The following is a 21835-nucleotide window of genomic DNA, read 5'->3' on the forward strand; positions in this document are numbered from 1 at the left end:
TGGGCAAGGGAAATGAGCCATCCTTTGGCTTCTCCCACAATCCATGCACGCTGATGATGATGCTGTTAATGATGATCTTGATTCACTGCTGAGCCCTGCTCCCTAGAGTTGGGCTGTTGGGGCTTAATCTAGTATTGTTGGTATCCTGGGAGCCATAATGGATGCCCCTTGTTTATTTATTTAGGTTTTATTTTGTTTTGTTTAAGCACTTTTGTTGGGCATTGGGCTGCTTTCTGTGCAACAGTCCACATCCTGCAATGGCCCCTTTGTAATTTGATGTTATTGTCTGTACTGTATGATTGTTGTGATGTATGATTGCTGTTCTTCCTGTGGCTGCTAGGCCTCCTGCCCATAGGGGGCACTCTCAACCAGATGCCTTCCTCTTCTGTCTTCCAGGCCCGATTTCCCGCCAGCCACTCGGGGCGGCCTCGGGTTCCTCGCTGAAGACACAACCAAGTTCCCAACCGCTTCAGAGCGGCCAAGTGCTCCCTTCTGCTACACCCACTCCAGCCGCACCCCCCACCTCCCAGCAAGAGCTTCAGGCCAAAATCCTCAGCCTCTTCAACAGTGGTTCGGTTTCAGCCAACAGCAGCTCTTCATCCCCCTCAGTGGCTACAGGAAGCTCCCAGAACCAGAATTTTTCCACAGCAGCAAACAGCCAGCCTCAGCAAAGACCACAGGCCTCAGGAAATCAGCCTCCAAACATTGTGGGACAGGCAGGGTCTGCTCGGAACATGGGCCCTAGGCCTGGGGCTCCTTCCCAAGGGCTCTTTGGTCAGCCTCCCAGTCGCCTGGCACCTGCCAGCAACATGGCTAGCCAGAGGCCTGTATCTTCCACAGGTATTAACTTTGACAATCCAAGTGTACAGAAGGCTCTGGACACCCTGATTCAGAGTGGCCCTGCCCTTTCTCACCTGGTTAGCCAAACTGCAGCACAGGTAGGGCGGCCACAGGCCCCCATGGGATCTTACCAGAGGCATTACTGAGGCTACACTGGTCCACTGTCCCTAGTTCCCCCTTTTCCTGGCCCCTTCCACTTCATCCTAAGTAGAGTTGTTTGGAAGTGTCTGTCACATTTTCCAGACCAACATCAAATATCCTGTTTTTCTCACCACTCCTTCCTGCGGCTGTTGCTTATCACCTAACAGAATCAGAACTTAGACTGCGTTCCGGGCTGGATCTTTTGTTTGGGTAGAGATAAGGATTCTGGGATTTAGGCTCAGCTTCTGTCTGGGATTGCTCTGGCACCTGCCTGACAGATTTGGAGGAAAAAAGGAAGAAGCCAAGCCCAGCTGCCCTGTTGGGAACACCATTTCTGGAGTCAGTGGTCACAGCCTTAGTTCCGACTTCCACATCAGCCAGAGCTGGGCTCCTGCCTCACAGTGAAGCCAGGTGACCTTGGCAGGCAGTGTCGTCATTGTCCATCAGAGAATGGGACTCCAAGGACTCAAGAGTGTTTTCTCTGGACTGTAAGTGCCACGTGGCAGCCAGAGAAGAGAGGACTCTTGTGCCTGCATCAGAGTGGTCCCTTAAAGTTGGTTTGGTTTCATAGTTTTCCATTTTCTTGGAGGGTCTCTAGACAACTGAGCAGCTCTCTCAGCACTTTGACATGAACTGTGACTCTGGGACCCATTGCTCTCCATAGCATTAGCCAATAGCTTTCTCTCTGCTGTACCTCATACAGTCAGCACTTGGGGGGCTGCAGGCTCTGGAGCTGGACTGTGTTGTCAGTGATTTAGTCTGAGCCCCAGCCTTTTTATTTTCATCCAAACTCTTATTCTGTTTGCTGATGAGTGGAAGACAGGGACCATTTGATGTTAGACTGTGGTAGTTGGATATATTCTCATAGAGAACAACATTTGTAACTTTTGAGACAGGGTGATACTTAGAGAAGGGTTCTGGCTGCTGCCCTGAATGGAGCCAAAGGAAGAAGAATCTTTTCCTTTGGGAAAGACTGCTCATTAGAACCCTAGGGATCAAGTCTGGGGGAGAATCAGGCCTGGCTGGGCAGCAAGAATGGTTCCTCCAGTTGAGTCCCTGCCAGAGGCTGAGCAAACTAGTTCCAAAAGCCAAGTAAGTCCCCAAATGGCAGCAGTTTATGTTCTGATCTGTTTGTGTTACACGGTGGGTTTTCCCCCCTCTTTGGAACTCTTGTGTTGTTGATAAAATGAAATAATTACTTTTTAATTAAAATGAAAAAGCCAGACCTGTGCCAATCTTTCTTGGGGTGTCTGCAGCACCTCTGCTGAGCACTTTCCCCAAGATCAGAATCTGTATGCAGCCTAAGCTTCCATGTGCTGCCCGCCTACTGAGAAGTGTTGACAGTAATCCCTACAGCGAATTGTCATCCTCTGTGCTGCTGCTAGAGAGACAGTGGATCGCAGGTGTGTCCAAGACATGTTACAAGGAAGGAGGCCGTTGTGAGGAGCCTTGATGGGCGATGGTTTTCATTCCTCCTTGCCTTCATGCCTGTTCCCACCCATTATGCAGGAGTTTGGACTAATCTGTAGTCAGAACATGGGAGACCTTGAAGAGCCTTTAATACAGTCATCATGACTGTCCCGAGCCTCCTCCAGAGAAGAGACTCTGCCTACTAGAGGGTGCCATGTGACTTGACACCTAGGAAGCACCTCCTGGCTCAGGCACAGGGCCCTAAAGCTGATGTGTTCAGTTCTATGAGTGAAAGGGAGTGTTTCCCACCTAATATCTAACTGGTCAGGTTCCAGCCCAACCTGTGCTCCGTGAAACTCTGTCTCAAAAAACCAAAGCTTCAGGTGCTGGCAGTGAATTTTACTTCCTTCTGAAGTATCTAAACCTTGGCCCTCAGGCTGTCAGGGGTGTAATAAAATTATTTTTATTGCATTGTGTGCAGACAGGTATCTAAAAAATGAACACAGTAAAAGCCTTAAAGCATTAAATGGGAGCATTCAACAGTAAAGGAAAGAACGGGCCCTCTCCTTTGCATATTGGCACAAAGAACACAAGATCAATATACCGAGGCAGGATGCGAAATACCGAAACACTAAAATTAAAGGCAGGCCTAATAATAATAGTAATAACGATAAATACTCTTGATTTGGCTTGCAACCTCTCCTATTTACAAGTGTTTTGGACTGCATTGCATTGCCCTGCACATAGGTCGGCTGAAACAAAAGCAACACTCTTCTCACTACCAGGCTATTGAAATATTGCACTCAGTAAAAGTCACCTGGATGGACATGAAACATCTAGCTACAGTGATTATAAAGGTGACTTGAACGACACAAGGTTCATAACAAATATTGCACATGGAGCACAGAAAACTGGGGGTTTTGTTGTGGGCTGTTTGTTTTCATCAACGGAAACTTTGCTCTTGCCAACCAGAGTCTGGGCCCAGGTAGTGCAACTTTGGTTCCCTAATTGGTGTTGATACTGCCCAGCCCCTCTCTTGCCCCAAAAGGCAAAAACCACAGCAAGGGAGGGCAGTCTAGAAGGATGAGGGGTCCTGGGTACTACACTTCCAACTTGATGGCCACTGCCTGGAAGAATAACCCAATCCCCATCCAATCTCAGAGGGGTCTTGGGCCAAGCAACAGGGCAGTGGCTCTCCAGCCCTGCCTCTGGCCACACCTGAGCCTGTCTAGATGACACCAGCTGCAGCTCTTTCTGCCTTGGGATCAAGGAAAAAGGTGGTGAGGTCAGCTAGTGGCCCTGGCCCTGGGGGAATGATGTTTATCTAGGTGCGCAGGCCAGGGCCCTGGGGCTGGAGGCACTGTACCCAGTCCCAGAGGGCGTTTAAAGGAGCATGCAGTGCCTGTCCTCTTAGTCACGTGCCCTGGGGAAGGGAACCAGCCAAATGCCTCTCTGAGGGGCTGAGGGCACCTCCCCACAGGTGGGGCTGATGGAGCGGAAGCGCCAAGGATAAGTTAGGAAAGCTAAAGGCCTTGTGTCCTACTTGGGTTGGGGTTTGGGGGGCAGAGAAGCGCCAGAAACAGCTGAGCCAATATGACTCCATCCCTACTCCAGGTCCTGGTATCTGGAGAGACAGTAGCTAAGGACCTGCTGCTAGGCAGCAAAGCTCAGCCCCAGAACAACTAGGCGGCTGGGTTCCCAGGCAGGAGTTGCAGAACGGGCACCAAGAGGCTGGTCCTCACCTCCTGGTGAGTCCGCCCCTTGACTGACATTGGCCCCTCACCTGTCCCAGGAAGGAAACTGGGGAGGGTGTGCCCTCCAGCTCCACGAATTCAGTCTTTGGCGAGGAGCCACGGGACAGAGGGAGCAGGCGGCAAGCCAACAGGAGAGACGCCTGCTCCTCCACGAAGGCACCGGGCAGGGCTTCCGCGGTGGGCGCGGGCCTCAGTTTCTCCCCGTGGAGGGGCAACCCCTCCTCCTCCTGGTCGCTGGGAAGCTCGCATCCACCGAAGCCGGCCGACGTCTCACCTGCGTTCGCCAAGAACTGGAGGAAAGAGAGGGAAGCCCAGGCCGTGGACAGGAAAGGGAAAGGAGAGCGCCGGCCTTAAAGCACTCGGCTCTCAGCCCGCGAGCTCAGGGAAACCTGGCTCCTCGGGCTTCCACCTTCCTGGGCGCCCGCAGCGGGGAGAGCGCGGCCGTGGCGGAGTCCGTTGCGTTTCTAGTTACAGAAATATGGGGACATTAAAAATACACGCGATGTCTCCTGTACACTATGTATAGCGAGGCCGAGCAGTGCCCGGGCTCGGCGACCAGGGTCCCGGGGAGCGCGGCGGGGCGTGGGGAGGGACGGGCTCGAGGCTGCCGGCCCGGGACCACGGTTCCGCTCCTCTCCACGCCGCCTCGCCACCATTATTGCAACGTCTGCTCCGGCGGGGCGGGGCCGGGCTCAAAAAAGGGGTCCACGGGCCTCCCTCCGGGTCAGCCCCGACGGGCAAGGCCTCCGGGCTGCAGGCAGCGGGAGGGAAAGGGGCCAGGGCACGGGCAACAGGGTCTTATGTAAACGGTGACAGCGGCGGGGAGGCGCGGCGAGGGCTCCGGGGCCGCGGGCCGGGCGCGCTCGGGCCGGAGTGGCAGGTCCTGGCCTTCAGGAGTAGATGGTGATGACCTCTCGGCCGCCACCGCGGACTAGCATCACCCGGTCCAGTTGCTCAGTGAGGACCTCCAGGAACTCCATGTCTGAGAGCTGGTCAAGGAGACAGCCTGCGCCTTCTCTCAGCCCGAGTCCCTGTCCTAGAATCCTGTTCTAGAGTTTCCATCCCAGGCTAGAGGACCCACGTACGGTGCCGTCCCTCTCCTTCCCCTTAACTTAAATCCAGGATACAGTTTTCATCACCGTTGCGGTTGCGGGGAGGCCCGGGCATGTTGAGCAAAACCAGCTTGGCATCCCGGGATTTATTCACAATGACCTCGTTCAGCCGCACAGCTGTGTGCATGCGCCGCACGTTGGACTGGTTCCTGCAGAAGAAAGGAGAGGAAGTGAGGATGTTAGCCCAGGCCAGGAAGAGTTAGGTCTGGTCGCCCTCCCAGCCTGAGTCGGTCTGCTCGGGCCTGGTGCTTGCCAGCTCGGGACCGCCCCCAACCCCAGAACTCTCCAAGCAGGACAGTGACCAGGGACACCCTTTGAGAGTTCCGTGGAGTAGGGACCCTAGAAACCTAGGAGAAGTGATGGAAATGGTGGCGCACTTACAAGTTTTCCCACTCCCTTCAGGAAACACAAAGAGAAGCAAAGAGAGAAAGAAAAAGAGGGGTCAGGAAAAGAAGCACCCCGCTGAGCCAGCCACCATCTGCCCAGGATAAGCGTTGCCCCCCACCGCCTTCACCTTTTCAACGCCTGCACTTGGGAGTGGGTCCTGACCCTTAACGATCAAGCCCAGTCCTGTAAGTCTTGAACTGGGGAAAACCAAGGCAAGTTCTGCCTTTGGTCGTCAAACTGCCAGATTGGGACCCTCCTGCCCATGTATTCTGCCATATTAAACACCTTTAGGCCCACCCTACCCCCAGATGCAGCCCCAGGCCCGTACGGCTTCATGCTGAAGAAGTCCTTGATGCCCTCGGAGGAGACGGGACTGGGGCCTTTATTCTTCTCTGCAACTGACTTATCCTTGGTCCAGGTAAGATGCACCTTCTCTGGGTCTGTCTCCCCCTCCCCCTCAGGCTCCTCCCCTGGAGACGGTGAGCTGCTAGGGCAGCTGGGAGCACTCTGGTCATGGATCAGCTGCACCTGAGGTAGGGATGATGGTTCAGCAGGTGACACTTTTGGTGGCCAAAGGTTCTGCTGCCACTAGCCAGAGCCAAACCATCCCAGCCACTCACCTCTTCCTCTGGCTTCTCCTCATTGTCACAAGCTGTCTCTTCGGGAACATTGAGGCGGAGCCGAGTGTTGGCTGGATTCTTCCTCCGAATGGAGCCCCGAGATTCATCTGTGATGCTCTGGATCTAGGGAGTGACATAGGTTGGTGCCAGCTCTGCTGAGGGGTCACCACCCACGCCCTGCCAAGAGCCATTACTACAGCTGGTGCTTATCCAGGTTACACACATTCCTGAGTGGCACGCGTTGTAAAAATAGTGGAGTGCCTCACGACCAAACACCTATTGCATTGCTGACCTGGCCTCTGGTCTCCAGAGCCCAGACCTTCCTGCCGTCGGCAACCAGCAGTCTAACACCTGGCACAGCAAGCTTGAACCTAGCACCATGTCCCCACGTCACTCTGGCTGGTCCCAGCACACAGCATTTCTCATCACTTCTGCTATCACCCTGGGTGACACCCCTATCCTTCAAGGGCCCATCTCTCATTTCCCTGAACTCCTATCAGCCACATTCTGAAAAGCAGATTCTCCCCACCTGAGTGAGAGACTCATAAACCACAGCTCTTTGCCTTTGCCTATGGGACCCTCCCCAGCAGCGGCTTCCAGGAGTTCTGTCCACGGCCCTGGGTATCATCCCTCACTTTCTCCAGGGACTCCACTCCCTGGGGTGGGTCTTTTTATCTGTACAGTGATTGAAACTGAAGAGACCTTACCCCATGGGGTGCTCAGCACCACCTCTCCTGAGAGCCCTTCACTCACCCCCTAGGAGGCTCGCCCCTGCCTCCTACCCAACATCCAAGTCTTTAAATACCCATCTGTTACCCACTCTGCGAGTCTGTTACATGAACCCTTGTCTCCCACACTGGCAGCACACACCCCCTGAGAACTTGTCATCCATACATATTTAGCATCCACTATTCTCCCTCGGGCCTAGAAGTCCCCTACAGAGGCAAAAGTCTGTCTCGATGCCAACGTCCCTGTGAGGGGGCTGGAAAGAGGCAACAGCTACATGTAGCCCCACAGCAGGAGAGCCAAGCATTAGGGAGGTGACAGGGGGTAGGGGTAGGGCTAAGGTGAATACACCGTTCCCGATGGCCAGGGATAGCAGCCCAGAACCTCCCACACCTGTGCAGGCCTGTAGCTTGTGGCACTGAGAGCCAGGCCAGGGCGCCCTTACCTCCCGTTCCCTCTCGTTCTTGGTGAGGTGCATTTGTTTGAGGATCTGAGAGCGTTGCTCCATTACCAGAGTCTTCTCATAGGTGTATGCTGAGATGTCGCTCTCATGCTACGGGCAAGGAGAAGGCAGCGGCTTGGAACTAAGGAAGGCCAAGGTGGGGAGGCCGGAACCCTCCCTGCCACCAGCCTGCAGCTTCCCTATCACATGTCCTTGTACCAAGGTTGTAGGAGGCAAGGGACCAAACCAGGGCCTGGGAGCACAGGCGGCTGGCTCCCCGTGCACCCCACCCGGAACCAAGGGTGTTAATTGTGAAGTGATGAGTCCGTTGATTAGTTAATTAATCACCTGAGCAAATGAAGGAGGAGAGAACAAGAAATGAATGCACACATGCCCGGGTGAATGGGGGGCTAAGTGAACGGACACGTGTAGGTTCATGAACATGGATACGCTGAGGAGGTGGAGAGACAGGAGTGGGACAGTGTTCCCATGGGGAACAGACTGTGCAGTGGCCCGCCTGGGTTTGAATCCTGCCTCTGCCACTCACTGTGTTGTGTGGTCAGTCACCAAACCTTTCTGTTCTAGTTGGGGATGAAAACATCATTGGAGACCATGAGAGTTCCGACTCATGTGTCACAGAACGAGCACTCTTCAACAGGGTGGCTACTCTTGTGGGAGAGGGCTGGTTGAACCTTCGGGTGAGTACTTAAGAGGCTAAGACACGTTCACGGGGGAAGGCGACTTGCCGCTGTCCACTGATGGCTACCGAGTGCTCCTGATTAGTGCCACAACCAAAAGGAAAGAGGCCAAGCTGGGACTTCAAGAACTTCAGGGGCTCCTAGGGACCTACCATCTCCACCACCTCCACCTCTGCCGTAATGCGTAAGTGGTACAGAAATGTGGTCAGGTCTTTCTTCATCTGAATGCTGTTATCATCCATCTGGGCCACAGTGAAGATCCGCATTTTGCATTTCCTCCAGACCTGCAAGGATCAAAGGCCAGAAAGGTCCAGCCAGAGGCTGAGACGAACCGAAGCAAAATCCCCCCTCACCCTTCACCTGTCAGCGTGACTCGTCGATTCCTCACCCGCATATACACGTACCCTCCCGGCACCACAGACAGCCAGGCACACCCACCTTGTGGTGACGCAGCAGGAAGGGCAACAGCATAAGCATCCCTCCATCATGTACGATCCACCACACGTCAATGCTGCCCTCAGAGAAGCGCTCAGGGTTCCCGGGGAACATGGAAACATTCTTGGTGACCAGCAGGGCGAGGTGGCCAGCTGTAGTTTCCCGGACCAGTTCTTGGAAAGACCAAAATAAGACCAGAGGGCAACAGTGACCAGTTCTCCCAATGCTCAGGCAGAGCCACGAGGTCTCCTGGCACCCAGCACCCCCCATCTGACCTTGACCTTGAACTCGTTATCAGAGTACCAGCACTACCTGAGCCTCATCTGGCTATTTAACTATTAAATCTTCAATCTCTCTATCCTGGGCTCAGTTTTCCCACCTGTTAAGTGGTTAAATGGCAATAATGTTCCCTGTTCTTCTCTCCCCCCTCCCCCTCTGTGTGTGTGTGTGTGTGTGTGTGTGTGTGTGTGTGTGTGTGAGTGAGGGGTATTTGTGTGGGTACACATGTAGTTGTATATGGAGGGCAGATGTCAATCTCAGGCACCCTTCCTGTTCCTCGAGAGCTGTCCACCTTGTTGGGGGTGTTTGTTTGTTCCTGACATGGCTCTTATCTCCCCTGACTGATTTAGAGCTCACAGAGCAGGCTAGACTGGCTGGCAGCTGAATCCCAGGGAGTCTCCCGTCTCTGACCCCCAATATTGGGGTTCCAGGCTCAAACTTGGGTCTTCATGCTTTCATGGTAAAGCACTTTACCGACCGAGCCCCTCCCCAGCCTATGCCTCTTTTGATAATCAAGAACCCACCATGTGTGGCCTCACTGAATCCTTAAAAAGAGTCAGAAATGGGGCTGGAGAGATGGTTCAGTGGTTAGAGCACTGACTGCTCTTCCAGAGGTCCTGAGTTCAATTCTCAGCAACCACCTGTAATGGGATCCGATGCCCTCTCCTGGTGTGTCTGAAGACAGCGACAGTGTACTCATATATACTAAATAAATAAATCTTTTTTTAAAAAAGTCAGAACTGTTTAGAGTTAACAGGGGAGCCTCTGGCTGTTTCAAACAAGACTTCCCAGCTATGTGACCCAGGCAAATTCTTCCGTCTCTATGTCTCTGTCTCTGTCTCTGTCTCACACCAGCATGCAGATGGCAGTACCTAGTGCTCACAGATCCGAGAGCATTAGAGAAAGCCTCAAGTTACTTGGTACACAAGACGCGTTCTATACATGTTGGCTGGACACATCTAGGACAGACCAGAGCCAAGAAGACATGGACCCTGACCTCAGTGACTGTGAAGCTGCAGCCCTCGCTCTGCCTTGTCCGGCCCTGCCCTCCTCCCGGGGCTTGACGCAGAACTGCTGTGTGTGTGCTGAGCCACACATACACTATGCGCAGGAAACCCTCAGAAGCAAAGCATCCCAGAGCCAGCCCTTCACCCCTGAGCCCACCCTATCAGTACCGATGAAGTTCCTCCACGTCTGATGATCCTCCTTCTGCCGCCAGTTGCGAGGCCAGCCCACCAGAACGGTGTTGTGTTGCAGGCCCCCAAGGCCCCCAGACTGGATCAGGTGGGACACACCATCACGGAGATTGGAGGAAATCACTACCTGGCAGAAGCCCTTCACCTTCTCCGCCTCCATCAGGCGTCTGATAGACTGTGGGGGAGCGGGGAGTATGTGTCGATAGTCCAGTCTCAGACACCCTGGGCTGGGGCTGGGGCTCACAGACTCCCTCCCATCTGTTCGTCCCTCCCTCTCTTCTTCTGTCCCTCTCCGCATCTATCCCATCCTCCTGAACCTCAGCTTTGATCTTATCCAACTCTAGGACCCAACCAGGTGCCCCATCCGTGTTCCTGCTCCTCAGCCGCTCAGCCTCCTGACTGCTCTGACTCGCCCTCTGCTCGCCACACCCTCCACCTCCATGATCCATTAAAACCTGACTCCCTTCACTCGGAGGCCACCCTCCCCAGACAGCACCCTCCTAGACCACGGTTAAGCCAGGAACCTGTTTGGCCACCCATAATTATTTAGCAAAAATAACGATAAGCATTCTCGGTGCACACTTAATCCACACGGAGGGAAGGGTTCTCGTGACTCCCATCTTATCCATGAGGAAATTGAGGCTCAGAGAAAGAAAGTCTCACCTAAGGACAGGCTGCCAGTGTGAGAATTTGACAAGCCAGGAGGCTGATTTCAACCGCTCTGCCCTCAACCACTGCCCTGGTGTCAAACACACAGAGGCTAATTTCCATCTCTGCCACCTTCTGGCTGTGGCTTCAGGCGAGTCATCTAACCTCTACTCCTATCTCCCATGGTGGGGCAGACCTACTCAGGAATCCGGAGAATGACGCTCAGGACACTGCCCTGTATCATAGCCCTAATGTGTCTTATTGCTGTTGTCATTAACCCAGCGCAGCTCTCAACGGTGCCTAATGGGGCTGGAGCCTCCCGGGTGCGGCCGTGGCCTGTGGCTAGCATTTGGTCTCTTGCTCTGCCCTACCCCTAGCCTAGTGCCTGGTACCCAGCATGCTCTCGGCCAATCCATGTTGAGTTGTCCTGACGAGTTGGGGCCTCCAGCTCTAAGTCTTGATAGATTTGTGTGAACGGCTCAGTGAGGCAGAAACAGCAACTGTCACAAGCCATTAGGGGTGCCCCTCCCCACTCCACCTCACCTCCCTTAGGCCCCTTCTCTCTCTCTATTCCCAATTACAACCTTGAGAGGAGACAGGCCTGAATCTTGGGTAGAGCCCACTTCCTCTTCTACCCACTGGGTTCTAGACACTTCTACAGTGCATGCCCCATTCACAGTGGCTCTGTATGCTCCTTTGTGGATGTAACAAAAGCAGGTGACCCAGAGCCAGAGGCATGTGCAAATCCTGGCTAGACTTCCAGCCAGCCTTGTGACTTCAGAAAGCTGCTGTTTCTCTCTGGGCCTTGGGTTCCTCCTACTAGGTCTTTGAATTTGTTTTTGTTTTTACTTTTGTTTCTTTTTATTTATTTATTTATTTATTTTTGAGACAGGTCTCTCTGTGTAGCCCAGGCTGACCTGGAACTTGTTGTGTAGATCAGGTTGGCCTCAAACTCACAGAGAGCCATCCACCTCTGCCTCGAAAAGGCTGAAATTTAAGTGTGTGCACCACTGTGGCCAGCAGATCCTTGAATCTGAAAGCACCTTAGAAGATTTCCCCCTCCAGCAAGATGAGTAGTCTCTGACTTTAGGTAACCTGGTCTCTAAGCCTCAGTTTCCTTATCCATAAAATGGGCCCTTCTGCCTCTATTAGCCATTGGTTTTGTAGGCTGAATTGTGTGTGCGCATATGCACAGATGTTCATGAGGCCTGAGGTCAACATTAGCTGTCTCCCTTTAACTGGCCTCCATACTTTTTTGAGTCACTCATTAAACATAGAGCTCACGATTGGCTAACCTTGCTAACCAATGAGCTCCCAGGATCCTCTTGTCTCCACCCTGTGCCCCTCAGTGTTAGAGTTACAGAAGCTCTCCCCCAGGGCCTGGCTTTTCTATGGTTGCTAGGGACCTGAGATCGGGTCCTTTTATAGCAAATAAGTACTTCATCCACTGCGTCATATCCCCAGCTCCTGTGGGGTAAGGCACTACTAGCTCACTCTCTGACCCTCAGGCTTATCTTCTAAGGAGAAGACAAACTTCCGAGTGCCCTGTGATCCCAAAGGCACACTGAAGGCAAGAACAGAGGAGGGGGTGGGGGTAAGGGCAAACACCAGCTCCCTTCAGACCCTGGCTTCCCCACCCTACCCAGCCTCTCCTCACCTCCTCTGCCCGCTGAGCCTGAGGATGGTTGTCCAGAAAGGTGCCCTCAAGGACGGAGCCCACAATGGTCAGGCCCTTCCCTGCCTTGAGCTGGGAGGTCAAGGAGAGCAGCTGCGGGTGCACCACGTTCTGATCCTGGTCTACACGCACCAGCACCAGTAGTTGGGGCCTGAAGAGGGTGCAGGTCCACATGACCCACCTACCACCTCTCTACCACCCATCCTCCCACCACAAGACAGATACCCATTTACCCATGCATCTTCTATGCCCCCGCACCTGGGCCCCGTCAACCATAACCTTCCGGGGCAGCAGCAACCACTTCCGTGAGCAGCAAGCCCTCCAGCCGTCTTCCATACCACTCCATACATCCACCCACCCACCCACCGATCTCTCCATCCACCCCATTCATCTATCCATCCATTCAGCCACCCACTCGTCCATTTAATCTTGCAGTCATCCTGCAGTACCCAGATGAATTTACCTACCAGGCATTATTCACTCAGTTGCCCACCCACACATCCATTCACACATCCATCTATTCACCCAGATAGACTCCTCTTTGTGCACATGCTTAACCCTGCATCCATCCAGTCATGTACCCACCACTCCTCTATGCCTTCAGCTTCACGTCCCTCCAACTCCGTATCACTTTCAAGGTGCTGACCGAGTACCTACTCTAGGCTGGGCCCTGTGCTGTCAGTTCACTTGGGAACCTACAGACAGTGCCAAGGGCAGCATCTGGGAACCCCAGGCTAGTAGCATGCCTATAATTCAGATTTTCAGCCTGACCCTTAATGGAACCAGGGAGACAGATGCTGAGCTGGGTATGTGCACTAGCCACTTAGAAAGTATGTTACCTGAGAGGCAGAAGGGGAAGATCCTAGAAGCCCTAGGGCCTGGAGACTCCTGGGAGACCCTACCCTCAAAGTAGAGATTAATGCCACAGAAAGGATATCTATCTACCTCTCTCTCTCTCTCTCTCTCTCTCTCTCTCTCTCTCTCTCTCTCTCTCTCTCTCTCTCTCTCTTCTCCACGCATCCTCGCAGATCTGTGGAGCTGGCAGCACACCCAGAGCTAGGAAGGGAGTTTGCCATGCAATGTGAGTTTCACAAGGAATGGGATGATCAAATAGACGAACACATGGTCGGGCGGCTGCAGTGAATAGATTTGGAGAACAAATGTCTGGATCTCAGTTCACCACAGTGTTGTAGAAGGAGGGATCAGGCGAGGTGGGGTCAGGGTCAGGATGGGGGAGGTATCACTCAGCCAAACAAAGTCACAGGGATAAATCTGGTCCCTGTTCCTTTGCCATCCCTACACTGAACCCTTTAGTTCAGGTACCCCTTACTGCCTACCTCCAGTTCTTCGTATGTGGAGGTCCTTCCTCCAGGCGCAAGAGAGCATAGCGAGCGGCACTGAGAGAGAGGCCTCGGATTCCATCCCCCCACTCCTTCTCTGCCCTGGGGACCAGGAAGAGATCACATGAGTCCAGAAAACCAGGAGCAGCAGAGAAAGACATCTCACAGAACTGGCAGTCCCAGGGCACAGCCATCTTTCTCCCACCACTCTGGCTTCCTGATTTGGTCAAGCCGTAATCGTCCCTTTGAAATCACCCCTAAATCTAGATTCTCTCTTCTGGTTCCCAAGCCTTGGCCTCATGTCCAGATCTAGCCCATACAACCATCACCCCATCCCTGTATTTCAACCCCAGACCACCACCCACTCATCCCTCACCCTGCCCACCCTCAACCTTTTCTGGCGTCTTCCGGCACCTACCCCCGGTACTCGATGTACTTATAGATGAGCCCGGCAATAAGCATAGCCACCAGCGCATAATACCAGGAGCAAATGAACATGAGGGCCAGGCAGAGGCTCATGCCCAGGAAGGAGAGAGTCCTGGAAAATAAAGAGAGGCTGGCCCTGAGCCCTGCCAGGGCTGATGGTGGCACTGGCTTAGACTGCAATAGTAGGGTGGCAGGCAAGACCTAGGTAAGACATGGTCATACAGTCCTAACTCCAACCCTGTTGTCACCCTGAGCACCATGCAGGCATGGGGCTTTCTAAATAAGTAGCCATAGACAGAACACTGATACATGCCCCTACCAACTCTCAAATCACTCACTGCCCCAACTCTGTCCCTTAGACCCTGCCTGCCAGTCAGCCTCAGGTACGTGGGTTCATGTGGTGTCTGAGACAGAGGTCCATGGACACACTGGAAACAGGACCTTCCAGAAGGAGGCCAGCCACAAGAATGGTCCTAAGACTGAAGTCATGTAGCCTTCAGCCCATCCATGGGCTAGTCACCTGTTATGAACTCAGATTTTTTTTTTTTTTTTTTTTTTTGTGCAGAGTCCTTTTCATCACAAAAGAAAGCCACAGAGTGACATGTCAAGGAGGTCTGTGGCCCCCTCAAGGACTGAGTCCTCCCTGTATTTGGGGCCAATGTGCTTCCTAGTAACCTAAGAGGGAGTGTGACTATATTGTGCCCACCTCCGGAAACCTGGCTCCAAGAGGCTCCATCACCAGCCCAAGCTCCCGGAGCCAGCAAGTGGAGTGTCAGCCTGTGAATTTGAGTCTGGTGGGCTCTAACCTTCATGTCACATTGTAAGAAGAGGTTGAGCATTATGAGGCAGGTCACTGAGGCTATTTTCTGTCACATTACTGCTTGTAACCAGATGACCCTCTCTATGACCTTTCTAGAGTTAACTGGATACAAAAGCTGGAGAGGAGAGGACAATGACCTTGGATCCGAAGTGGGGCTAAGGATTGGTAAGACATGGTTCTGTGGGAAGGGAGAGGGGGAGGGGCACCCACCAGTGGTAGTATCGAAAACGTGGCCTCCAGTTGGGCGTCCGCAGCAATGTCTGCACGGCACAAGCCAAGTTCACAAACATGTAACACATCAGGAAAAACCTGTGATGCAAAAAGACCTCAGGTGAAATGGATGCGTGGGGGCGCAGAAAGAGAAACCAAGGCTGGAAGAGAGAACAGGACAGACATTGAGGGGAGAGAGGTAGGGAAACAAGAGAGAGGGTCAAGTCATGTGGAAAGGCTGGACCTCACAGCACACCCTGATGCGTGTGAAGGTGAACCTGCTCGGCAGAGGACAGGCTTCTATGACCACAGTGGAACTTCTTGGGGTTGTTAAGGTCGGGGGTAGGGGAGACGCAGGAAGAGCCTCATGAGACCGACAGGTGGGGTCCAGACCTGGTACGCACATGGAAAGGATAGGGGCGACCTCATCCAGGGAGGCGATGAGGATGCCGATCTCACAGATACAGGCAGTCAGCAGCAGCGCCCAGGTTGGCTCCCCATTGGCTTTGCCATGGCCAAAGACCTAGGAACAGAACAGCCATCAGCCTTGGGAACTGGGGGAGTAGAGACAGGACTCTTATAACCAATAAGGGGCTACGAAGAGATGGCTGTGGTCTGTGTCATCTAGGGAACTCAAGGGAACAGCAGGCTCTCTCTGCCCCACCCACCCTCAATGACATCTTGATACAGTAACACTGAAGTGACCTCCAGAGGGAACCAGGCTCCTGGGGGGCAGGAGAGTTGTGTCTGTATGCTCTATAGACTTTTTTTCTTAAGGACCACAAGGGAGATAAAGAGCATTTTCTCTCTGAATCCCCGACTGGCCCCTTGGATGGAGAAGAGCTGTCTGTTTTTCTCCTAGGAGCAGACAGTGTTTATAGATGGTACTGATCACGGGTCCAAATAAAGTCCCTTCTTTTTCAGTGTAGCTCTGGGGCAGTGCACAGGAGGGAGCTCAGGAATGGTGATGCCCTGGTTCAGTGTATCCTGGACAGGGGCCCAGATGACTGATCTTTCGTATGGGATGGCTCTGTCACACTGACCTGCAGGAAGGGCACTATGCCATCCCGGGAGATGGCCTGCAGCAGGCGTGGGGCGCCTGTGAGGCTCTGTAGTCCAGCCCCACAGGTAGAGAAGAAAGAGCCTATGACAATGACCCAGGGAGAAGGCCAGGCCAGGGTGCCCACCACCAGGTTGCCATTCACAGCTTCCCCAAACCTGGAAAGAGACAGGAAGGGCACAGAGACACTGGGTGAACAATGCCATCTGGATTTCAGAGTAGGTCACCCCAGACAGATGGCATGCCCAACAGGGTGCTGACCACAGGATTAGGCTTCACAAGGGTCAAAGGAGAGACAAAGCCAAGTCTCCTCAGTACTGCCTGACTGTGTAACCCTGAGCACATCACTAACCCTCCTCTGCCATAAGCTGAGGATCTCCACGAACCTACCTCATGCAAATACAGAGAGAACAGGAGACAGAATGTGAAAACTGTGCCCAGAACATGGTGTGGTGGTGATTTTGATAAACAGTTGCTAACATGATGGTCTTGAGCTAGTCCCTTGGGCTCTATAGGACTGCAGCATCTCCACTTGAGGAATGGAAGCTCTGGTTTCATTGTGTGTTTGGTGGTTTAAGAACAAAAGAGATTGCTCAGTGGTTAGAGCGCTGACTGATCTTCCAGAGGTCCTGAGTTCAAATCCCAGCAACCACATGGTGGCTCACAACATCTGTAATGAGATCTGATGCCCTCTTCTGGTGTGTCTGAAGATAGCTACAGTGTACTCATATAAATAAAATATTTTTAAAAGGGGGGGAGGAGCCTGCAAGATGGCTTAGGAGGGAAGGACCCTGGCTGTATGCCCTGACCCACCCGTTTGGTAGAAGGCAAAACTAACTAGAGAACTGACTCCCAGAAGTTGTCTTCTGACCTCCACACATGTACTACGGCACAAACATGAGCATGTACATACATATACATACATACATGCACATCTATACAATAAAGTAATGTTTAAAAAAGAAGAAGAAGAAAATTAAGGCCAGGCATGGTGGTGCACACCTTTAATCCCAGCACTCAGGAGGCAGAGGCAGGTGGGTCTGAGTTCGAGGCCAGCCTGGTCTACAGAATGAGTTCCAAGACAGCCAAGGCTACCCAGGGAAACCCTGAGTGAAGAAAAAGAATAAAAAACAACAAAACCAAGGGAAAGAATTTTGCATTCATGGCACTGTCTCAAAATGGAAGGGACGTGGTGGCAACTACCCAAAGTGCCAGCCACCTGTGAGGCTGATGCAGAACCTTTGAGTCAGGAATCCCAGGGCAGCCTGGGTAGCAGAGCAGGACCCTACTTCCAGAGAAGGGGGGTGGGCAGAATGGATGAAGCATCTGTTAGGAGCACTGGCTGCTAAGAGGACCTGGGTTCAGTTCCCAGCACCCACATGGTGGCTCACAAACTTCCTGTAACCCCAGATCCAGAGGATGCAGCAACTCACTCTCGGTCTCTATGAACACCAGGCATGTACGTGGTGCACAGACATACATCATACATGCAGGTAAACACTCATACACATACAATGAAGACAAATATTTTTTTGAAGGGTGAAAGAAAGGAAAGTAAGTAGGGGAAGGGAAAGGAAGAGAAGGGAGAGAGAAGGGGGACTGCTGCCTCAGTGGCTAAGAGGTCCTGTTCCCCAGGTGTGCTCATAGGGACATTGCTGGGGCACTTCCAACACCAGGTGGAGAGCTGCAGACCAAGGGCCTGCGGGACCCTTGGCAGTCTCATGACAGGTCCATGATTAAATGAGATGCATGGAGGTCAAACTACTCTAAAATAACAGATGTGGAATTTTCAGACCTGGGCTTAATCCCTAGAATCTATGGTGGAGGGAGAGAACCGGCTCTTGAAAGTTGTCTTCTGACACCCCATATGTACATGGCACACATGTGTCTGCACACACATGCACACAGCCCTCCAACATACATATGTACTGATAATAAATAAAGAAATAAAATTTGGGGGGTGTGGTTAGTTGAGACAGGGCCTCTCTACATAGCACTGAACTCACAGAGGTCTGCCTTCCTGCCGGGATTAAAGGCATGCCCCACCATGCTTAGCAATAAAGCATGTATTTATTTATTTATTTATTTATTTATTTATTTATTGGTTTTTGAGACAGGTTTTCTTATGTGGCCCTGGCTAGCCTAGAACTCACTCTGTAGACCAGGCTGGCCTCAAACTCACAGAGATCTCCCTGGTTCTGTGCTGGGATTAAAGGTGTATGCCACCACAGCCCAACAATAAATAAAATTAAAAAAAAAAAAGTGGGAAGACTGAAGCAGTATCCACAGGGGGCAGGGACCACTACCCTTACCCCCCAAATGCCAGGCTCCGTGGTGCTCCTTCTTCAGTAGATGGCACAGTATCCCCTGGCAGGCATACACTCTTCCGAAAACTCAGATTCACATCTGGTGACTTACAACCCGGAACACACTGGAAGTGCTCTGGGCCCAGATGTTATGTATGCTGCATTGTTTAGGAGACAATGACCAAGAAAAATCTACACTAGCTGAGTTTTAGCCAAATGCTTTTGATCTGTGGTCAGTGACAAACAAATTACAATGTTAAAAGAAAAAAAACAGACAACAACAACAAAAAACAAAACAAAACAAAACAAAAAAAAAACAAAAAACCCTTCCAGCTCCTTTTCAAAGGAGCCTCTGCAGAAGTCCTTCTGATGCTAGACAAAAGAGCTGAAGTGAAGGAACTGCTGGACCCCAGGCAATCTCATGGGAGGTCTCTGAAGAAGGGAGACAAAGAATCCAAACTGCCCTAAGACAGCAGTAATGTATGCAAATGGTCTGACCACGTCACACTGTGGCGGCTCCGCCCCGCCCCTGTGTGCTCTCTGTAGCCCTGGGTTCTCTTTATGCATTTAAGTATGTTTCTAAGTGTGGTCATTACCCCCATGGGACTCCTTCAGAACAAAACAAAAACAAAAACAAAAACAAAACCTGTTTTACTCGTTGCTTCCCTCAATACCTTCAAGATAGAAAACAATGCACAGGAGTATTCGGTGAATGGATGAATCTTAAAAAGATCTTAAATAAATGTATCATTGTCCCAAACCAAAGGTGACATCTTTCTAAGGGGACTTTTTTAGAGCTTCAGTGGCAAGAAAGAGAAAATATTTAATGAGAAAAATGAGGGGTCTCCAGCCCATGGCCCCTTGCTCAGGTCCCAGCCTTCCCCCCCAGGTCTAGTTCCTCCTGAGCCCACCCCCTCCCTCAGGACAACCAGTTCCTTTCCTTACTTGTCCCGTAGGACAACCCCCTCGATGCAGGCTCCGAACAAAACGACCGAGCTGATATCTATGGCAGAAGGTGAAGGAGAATCCTTAACATGGTGGTGCCCCCACCCCCATCCTGAACCACCAGAGATCTGCAGTGCCTCCTGCAATATCGCACGCACGCACGCACACACACATGCACACTCCTGCAATGGCTCACACATGCAAGCACACACGCACGGTAGACACAGATCAGCAGTGTAGGATACAGACAGCAGAGGTGGTAGCAATGGCCAGGATAGTTCCAGTAGGAATAGACTTCTGGGCATCCCTCAGGTCTCCAGACCGGTTTGAGCCAGCCATGATCCCTGTAGGCAGGAGAGCAGTTCAGATAGTACCCAGGGCCACTGGGGAAAGGCCCAGTGCCTCACCCTGCCATGCCGACTCATGTGCTACCTCTTTTGAGGTTCCTTCACCTGACTGATCATTTCCTGCTTAGGTGGCAGGGTTATCAAACTAAGAACCACTAGTCTTGGCTCTGACTCTCTCCCTTCCACCTACCCCCAGGCAGAGGCCTCTCTCTCTCTAAGCTCCCATTCACCTGTGACTGAGGGGAAGTAGATGCCAACAAGCAGGGTGAAGTAGGAGGTCATATCACTGAAGACATAGGGGTGGTCCATGTCAATGGGGGTACCATCTGCTAGGCCCACGGAGGGCATCCCACGCCTCTCGACAATCACCCCTTTGGTCAGGTAGGAACTCCACAGGTTCTCTGTAGGAAGACGAGGTACTCAGGGAGACGACCAGAAGCTGGAGACCAGAGCTCGGACCAGGAGGAGTGGGGAGCAGAAAATCAGACCATCCAACCCTCACTCCTGCCCCTGGCCTTAGACACCCCGCCATTTCCCAAGCTCCTGCTTTGCACCAGGGTGTGAACACAAATTTCAAAGCTGAATGGGACTGAGCCTCTGCCCTTACAGCGTCCAATCTAGTGGGACAGACACAGAGGATCATCTATAAGACTATCTTCCACATGTCCCCAGGTGACCTAATCGGCTCTCAAGCCCCAGATGGCTCTTGCATCTCTCATCTTGATAATGGCACTGGCATTAATCAATTCAAACACCCTGGTATCACTCTCAGCTCCGTCTGTTTGTTCCCTTTTCTGCTCCGAAGCTTCCCGACTTCTGTCTGTGACCACTCACTAACACGTCTCTTCTTCCCATCCCCGGGCTCCACCACCGTGCACCAGTGGTGGGTAGCATAAGTGACTGCTCTGGAGAACCATCGGACAGCACTATAGGGTGTTAGGCAGAAGCCTGGGGTCCACACACTAAGCATTAGAAGCATCCCTCGGTTTGTCTCATCTTCTGTGGGCATGGGTGTTTTGTCTGTGTGCACGTCTACGCTCTGCATGTGTGCCTGGTGCCTGTAGAGACCAGAAGGCAGCAAATTGTCTTAATCTCTGAGACATCTATCCAACTCCTCTGGTTTTTTTGTTAGCTTTTTTTTTTTTTTTTTTTGGTTTTTGTTTTTTTGAGATGGGGTTTCCCTATGTATCCTTGGCTGTCCTGGAACTCATTCTGTAGTCCAGGCTGGCCACAAAGAGATCTGCCTTCCTCTACCTGAAGAGTGCTGAGATTAAAGGCATGAGCCATCACTGCTCTGTCAATGCCCCTAGTTTTGATGACCAAAATATCTCCAGGGACCAGCAAGACGGCTCAGTGAGTAAAGCTCAACTTGCTGCCAAGCCTGATAATCTGGGTTCAACCACAAAAACCCACATGGTAGGAGAGAACAGATCCCAGCAAGTTGTCTTATGACCTCCAGGTGTACATGTGACATGCGTGTACACACATACATATACACAAGCAAAAGAAAAGAAGAGTGTGTTTATTTGTATGTGTGTCCAGACATGATCAAACGCCTCCAGGGCAGAAGAGCAGCTCTAGCCGAGCCCCTACCCCATTCCCACTTTCACCATTACTGACTCTCAGTCCAGTCATCTCTGTTCCAAACGCAAAACACTGACCTCCTCCTGTACCCCACTGCCTCTCCTGCACCCCACTGCCTCTCCTGCACCCACATTGCCTTCAGGATATAACTCCTCAGCATGGCTTCTGGGGCCTGCCACACTGGATGATTTGAGGTCAGAGGACATGCTATGAATCTTGTGGTCACACACATTAGGCAGGCTGTTTTTTCTTTGTAATCCCCTTATTCCCCTACATAACTGACGAGTTATGGCAAGTGTGGGAAGCCCTGTTTTTGTCACCTGATAAATACAGATGCTGTGTCCTCATAGCTCTCTGGTCACTGAATACACATCTATATGGATCGTAGTTTATTTAGTAGCACACTATCTGTCACTAAAATCCCCAAGGCCAAG

At 52.2% G+C, this 21835-nt stretch overlaps 2 protein-coding genes across 6 annotated transcripts in view; one reads left to right on the plus strand and one right to left on the minus strand.

Annotated features, from left to right (window-relative positions):
- NCOA5 (nuclear receptor coactivator 5) overlaps positions 1 to 2320 on the plus strand; it is a 32602-nt gene extending 30282 nt beyond the window's left edge. For 2 of the 3 annotated variants that reach the window (XM_080925036.1, XM_080925037.1), the window contains exon 8: positions 397 to 2320. In XM_080925036.1, coding sequence (XP_080781162.1) covers positions 397 to 986 — 590 coding nt within the window. In that variant the 3' untranslated portion in view covers positions 987 to 2320. The remainder of the gene's footprint in view (positions 1 to 396) is intronic. The other variant, XM_080925038.1, reaches the window with a different exon arrangement.
- Positions 2321 to 5035: 2715 nt separating this feature from the next.
- The window catches only part of SLC12A5 (solute carrier family 12 member 5), a gene marked incomplete at both ends in the record, with an annotated part of 36445 nt that continues 19645 nt past the window's right edge, over positions 5036 to 21835 (minus strand). For 2 of the 3 annotated variants that reach the window (XM_080925485.1, XM_080925487.1), the window contains 18 exons: positions 5036 to 5127; positions 5273 to 5406; positions 5639 to 5653; positions 5973 to 6172; positions 6265 to 6387; positions 7436 to 7543; positions 8283 to 8414; positions 8569 to 8738; positions 10020 to 10215; positions 12346 to 12514; positions 13701 to 13805; positions 14122 to 14241; positions 15160 to 15258; positions 15564 to 15682; positions 16203 to 16377; positions 19471 to 19528; positions 19716 to 19814; positions 20048 to 20218. In XM_080925485.1, coding sequence (XP_080781611.1) covers positions 5036 to 5127; positions 5273 to 5406; positions 5639 to 5653; positions 5973 to 6172; positions 6265 to 6387; positions 7436 to 7543; positions 8283 to 8414; positions 8569 to 8738; positions 10020 to 10215; positions 12346 to 12514; positions 13701 to 13805; positions 14122 to 14241; positions 15160 to 15258; positions 15564 to 15682; positions 16203 to 16377; positions 19471 to 19528; positions 19716 to 19814; positions 20048 to 20218 — 2285 coding nt within the window. The remainder of the gene's footprint in view (positions 5128 to 5272; positions 5407 to 5638; positions 5654 to 5972; positions 6173 to 6264; positions 6388 to 7435; positions 7544 to 8282; positions 8415 to 8568; positions 8739 to 10019; positions 10216 to 12345; positions 12515 to 13700; positions 13806 to 14121; positions 14242 to 15159; positions 15259 to 15563; positions 15683 to 16202; positions 16378 to 19470; positions 19529 to 19715; positions 19815 to 20047; positions 20219 to 21835) is intronic. The other variant, XM_080925486.1, reaches the window with a different exon arrangement.

The sequence above is a fragment of the Micromys minutus genome (assembly GCF_963924665.1).
Source record: "Micromys minutus genome assembly, chromosome: 11".
Lineage (NCBI taxonomy): Eukaryota > Metazoa > Chordata > Mammalia > Rodentia > Muridae > Micromys > Micromys minutus.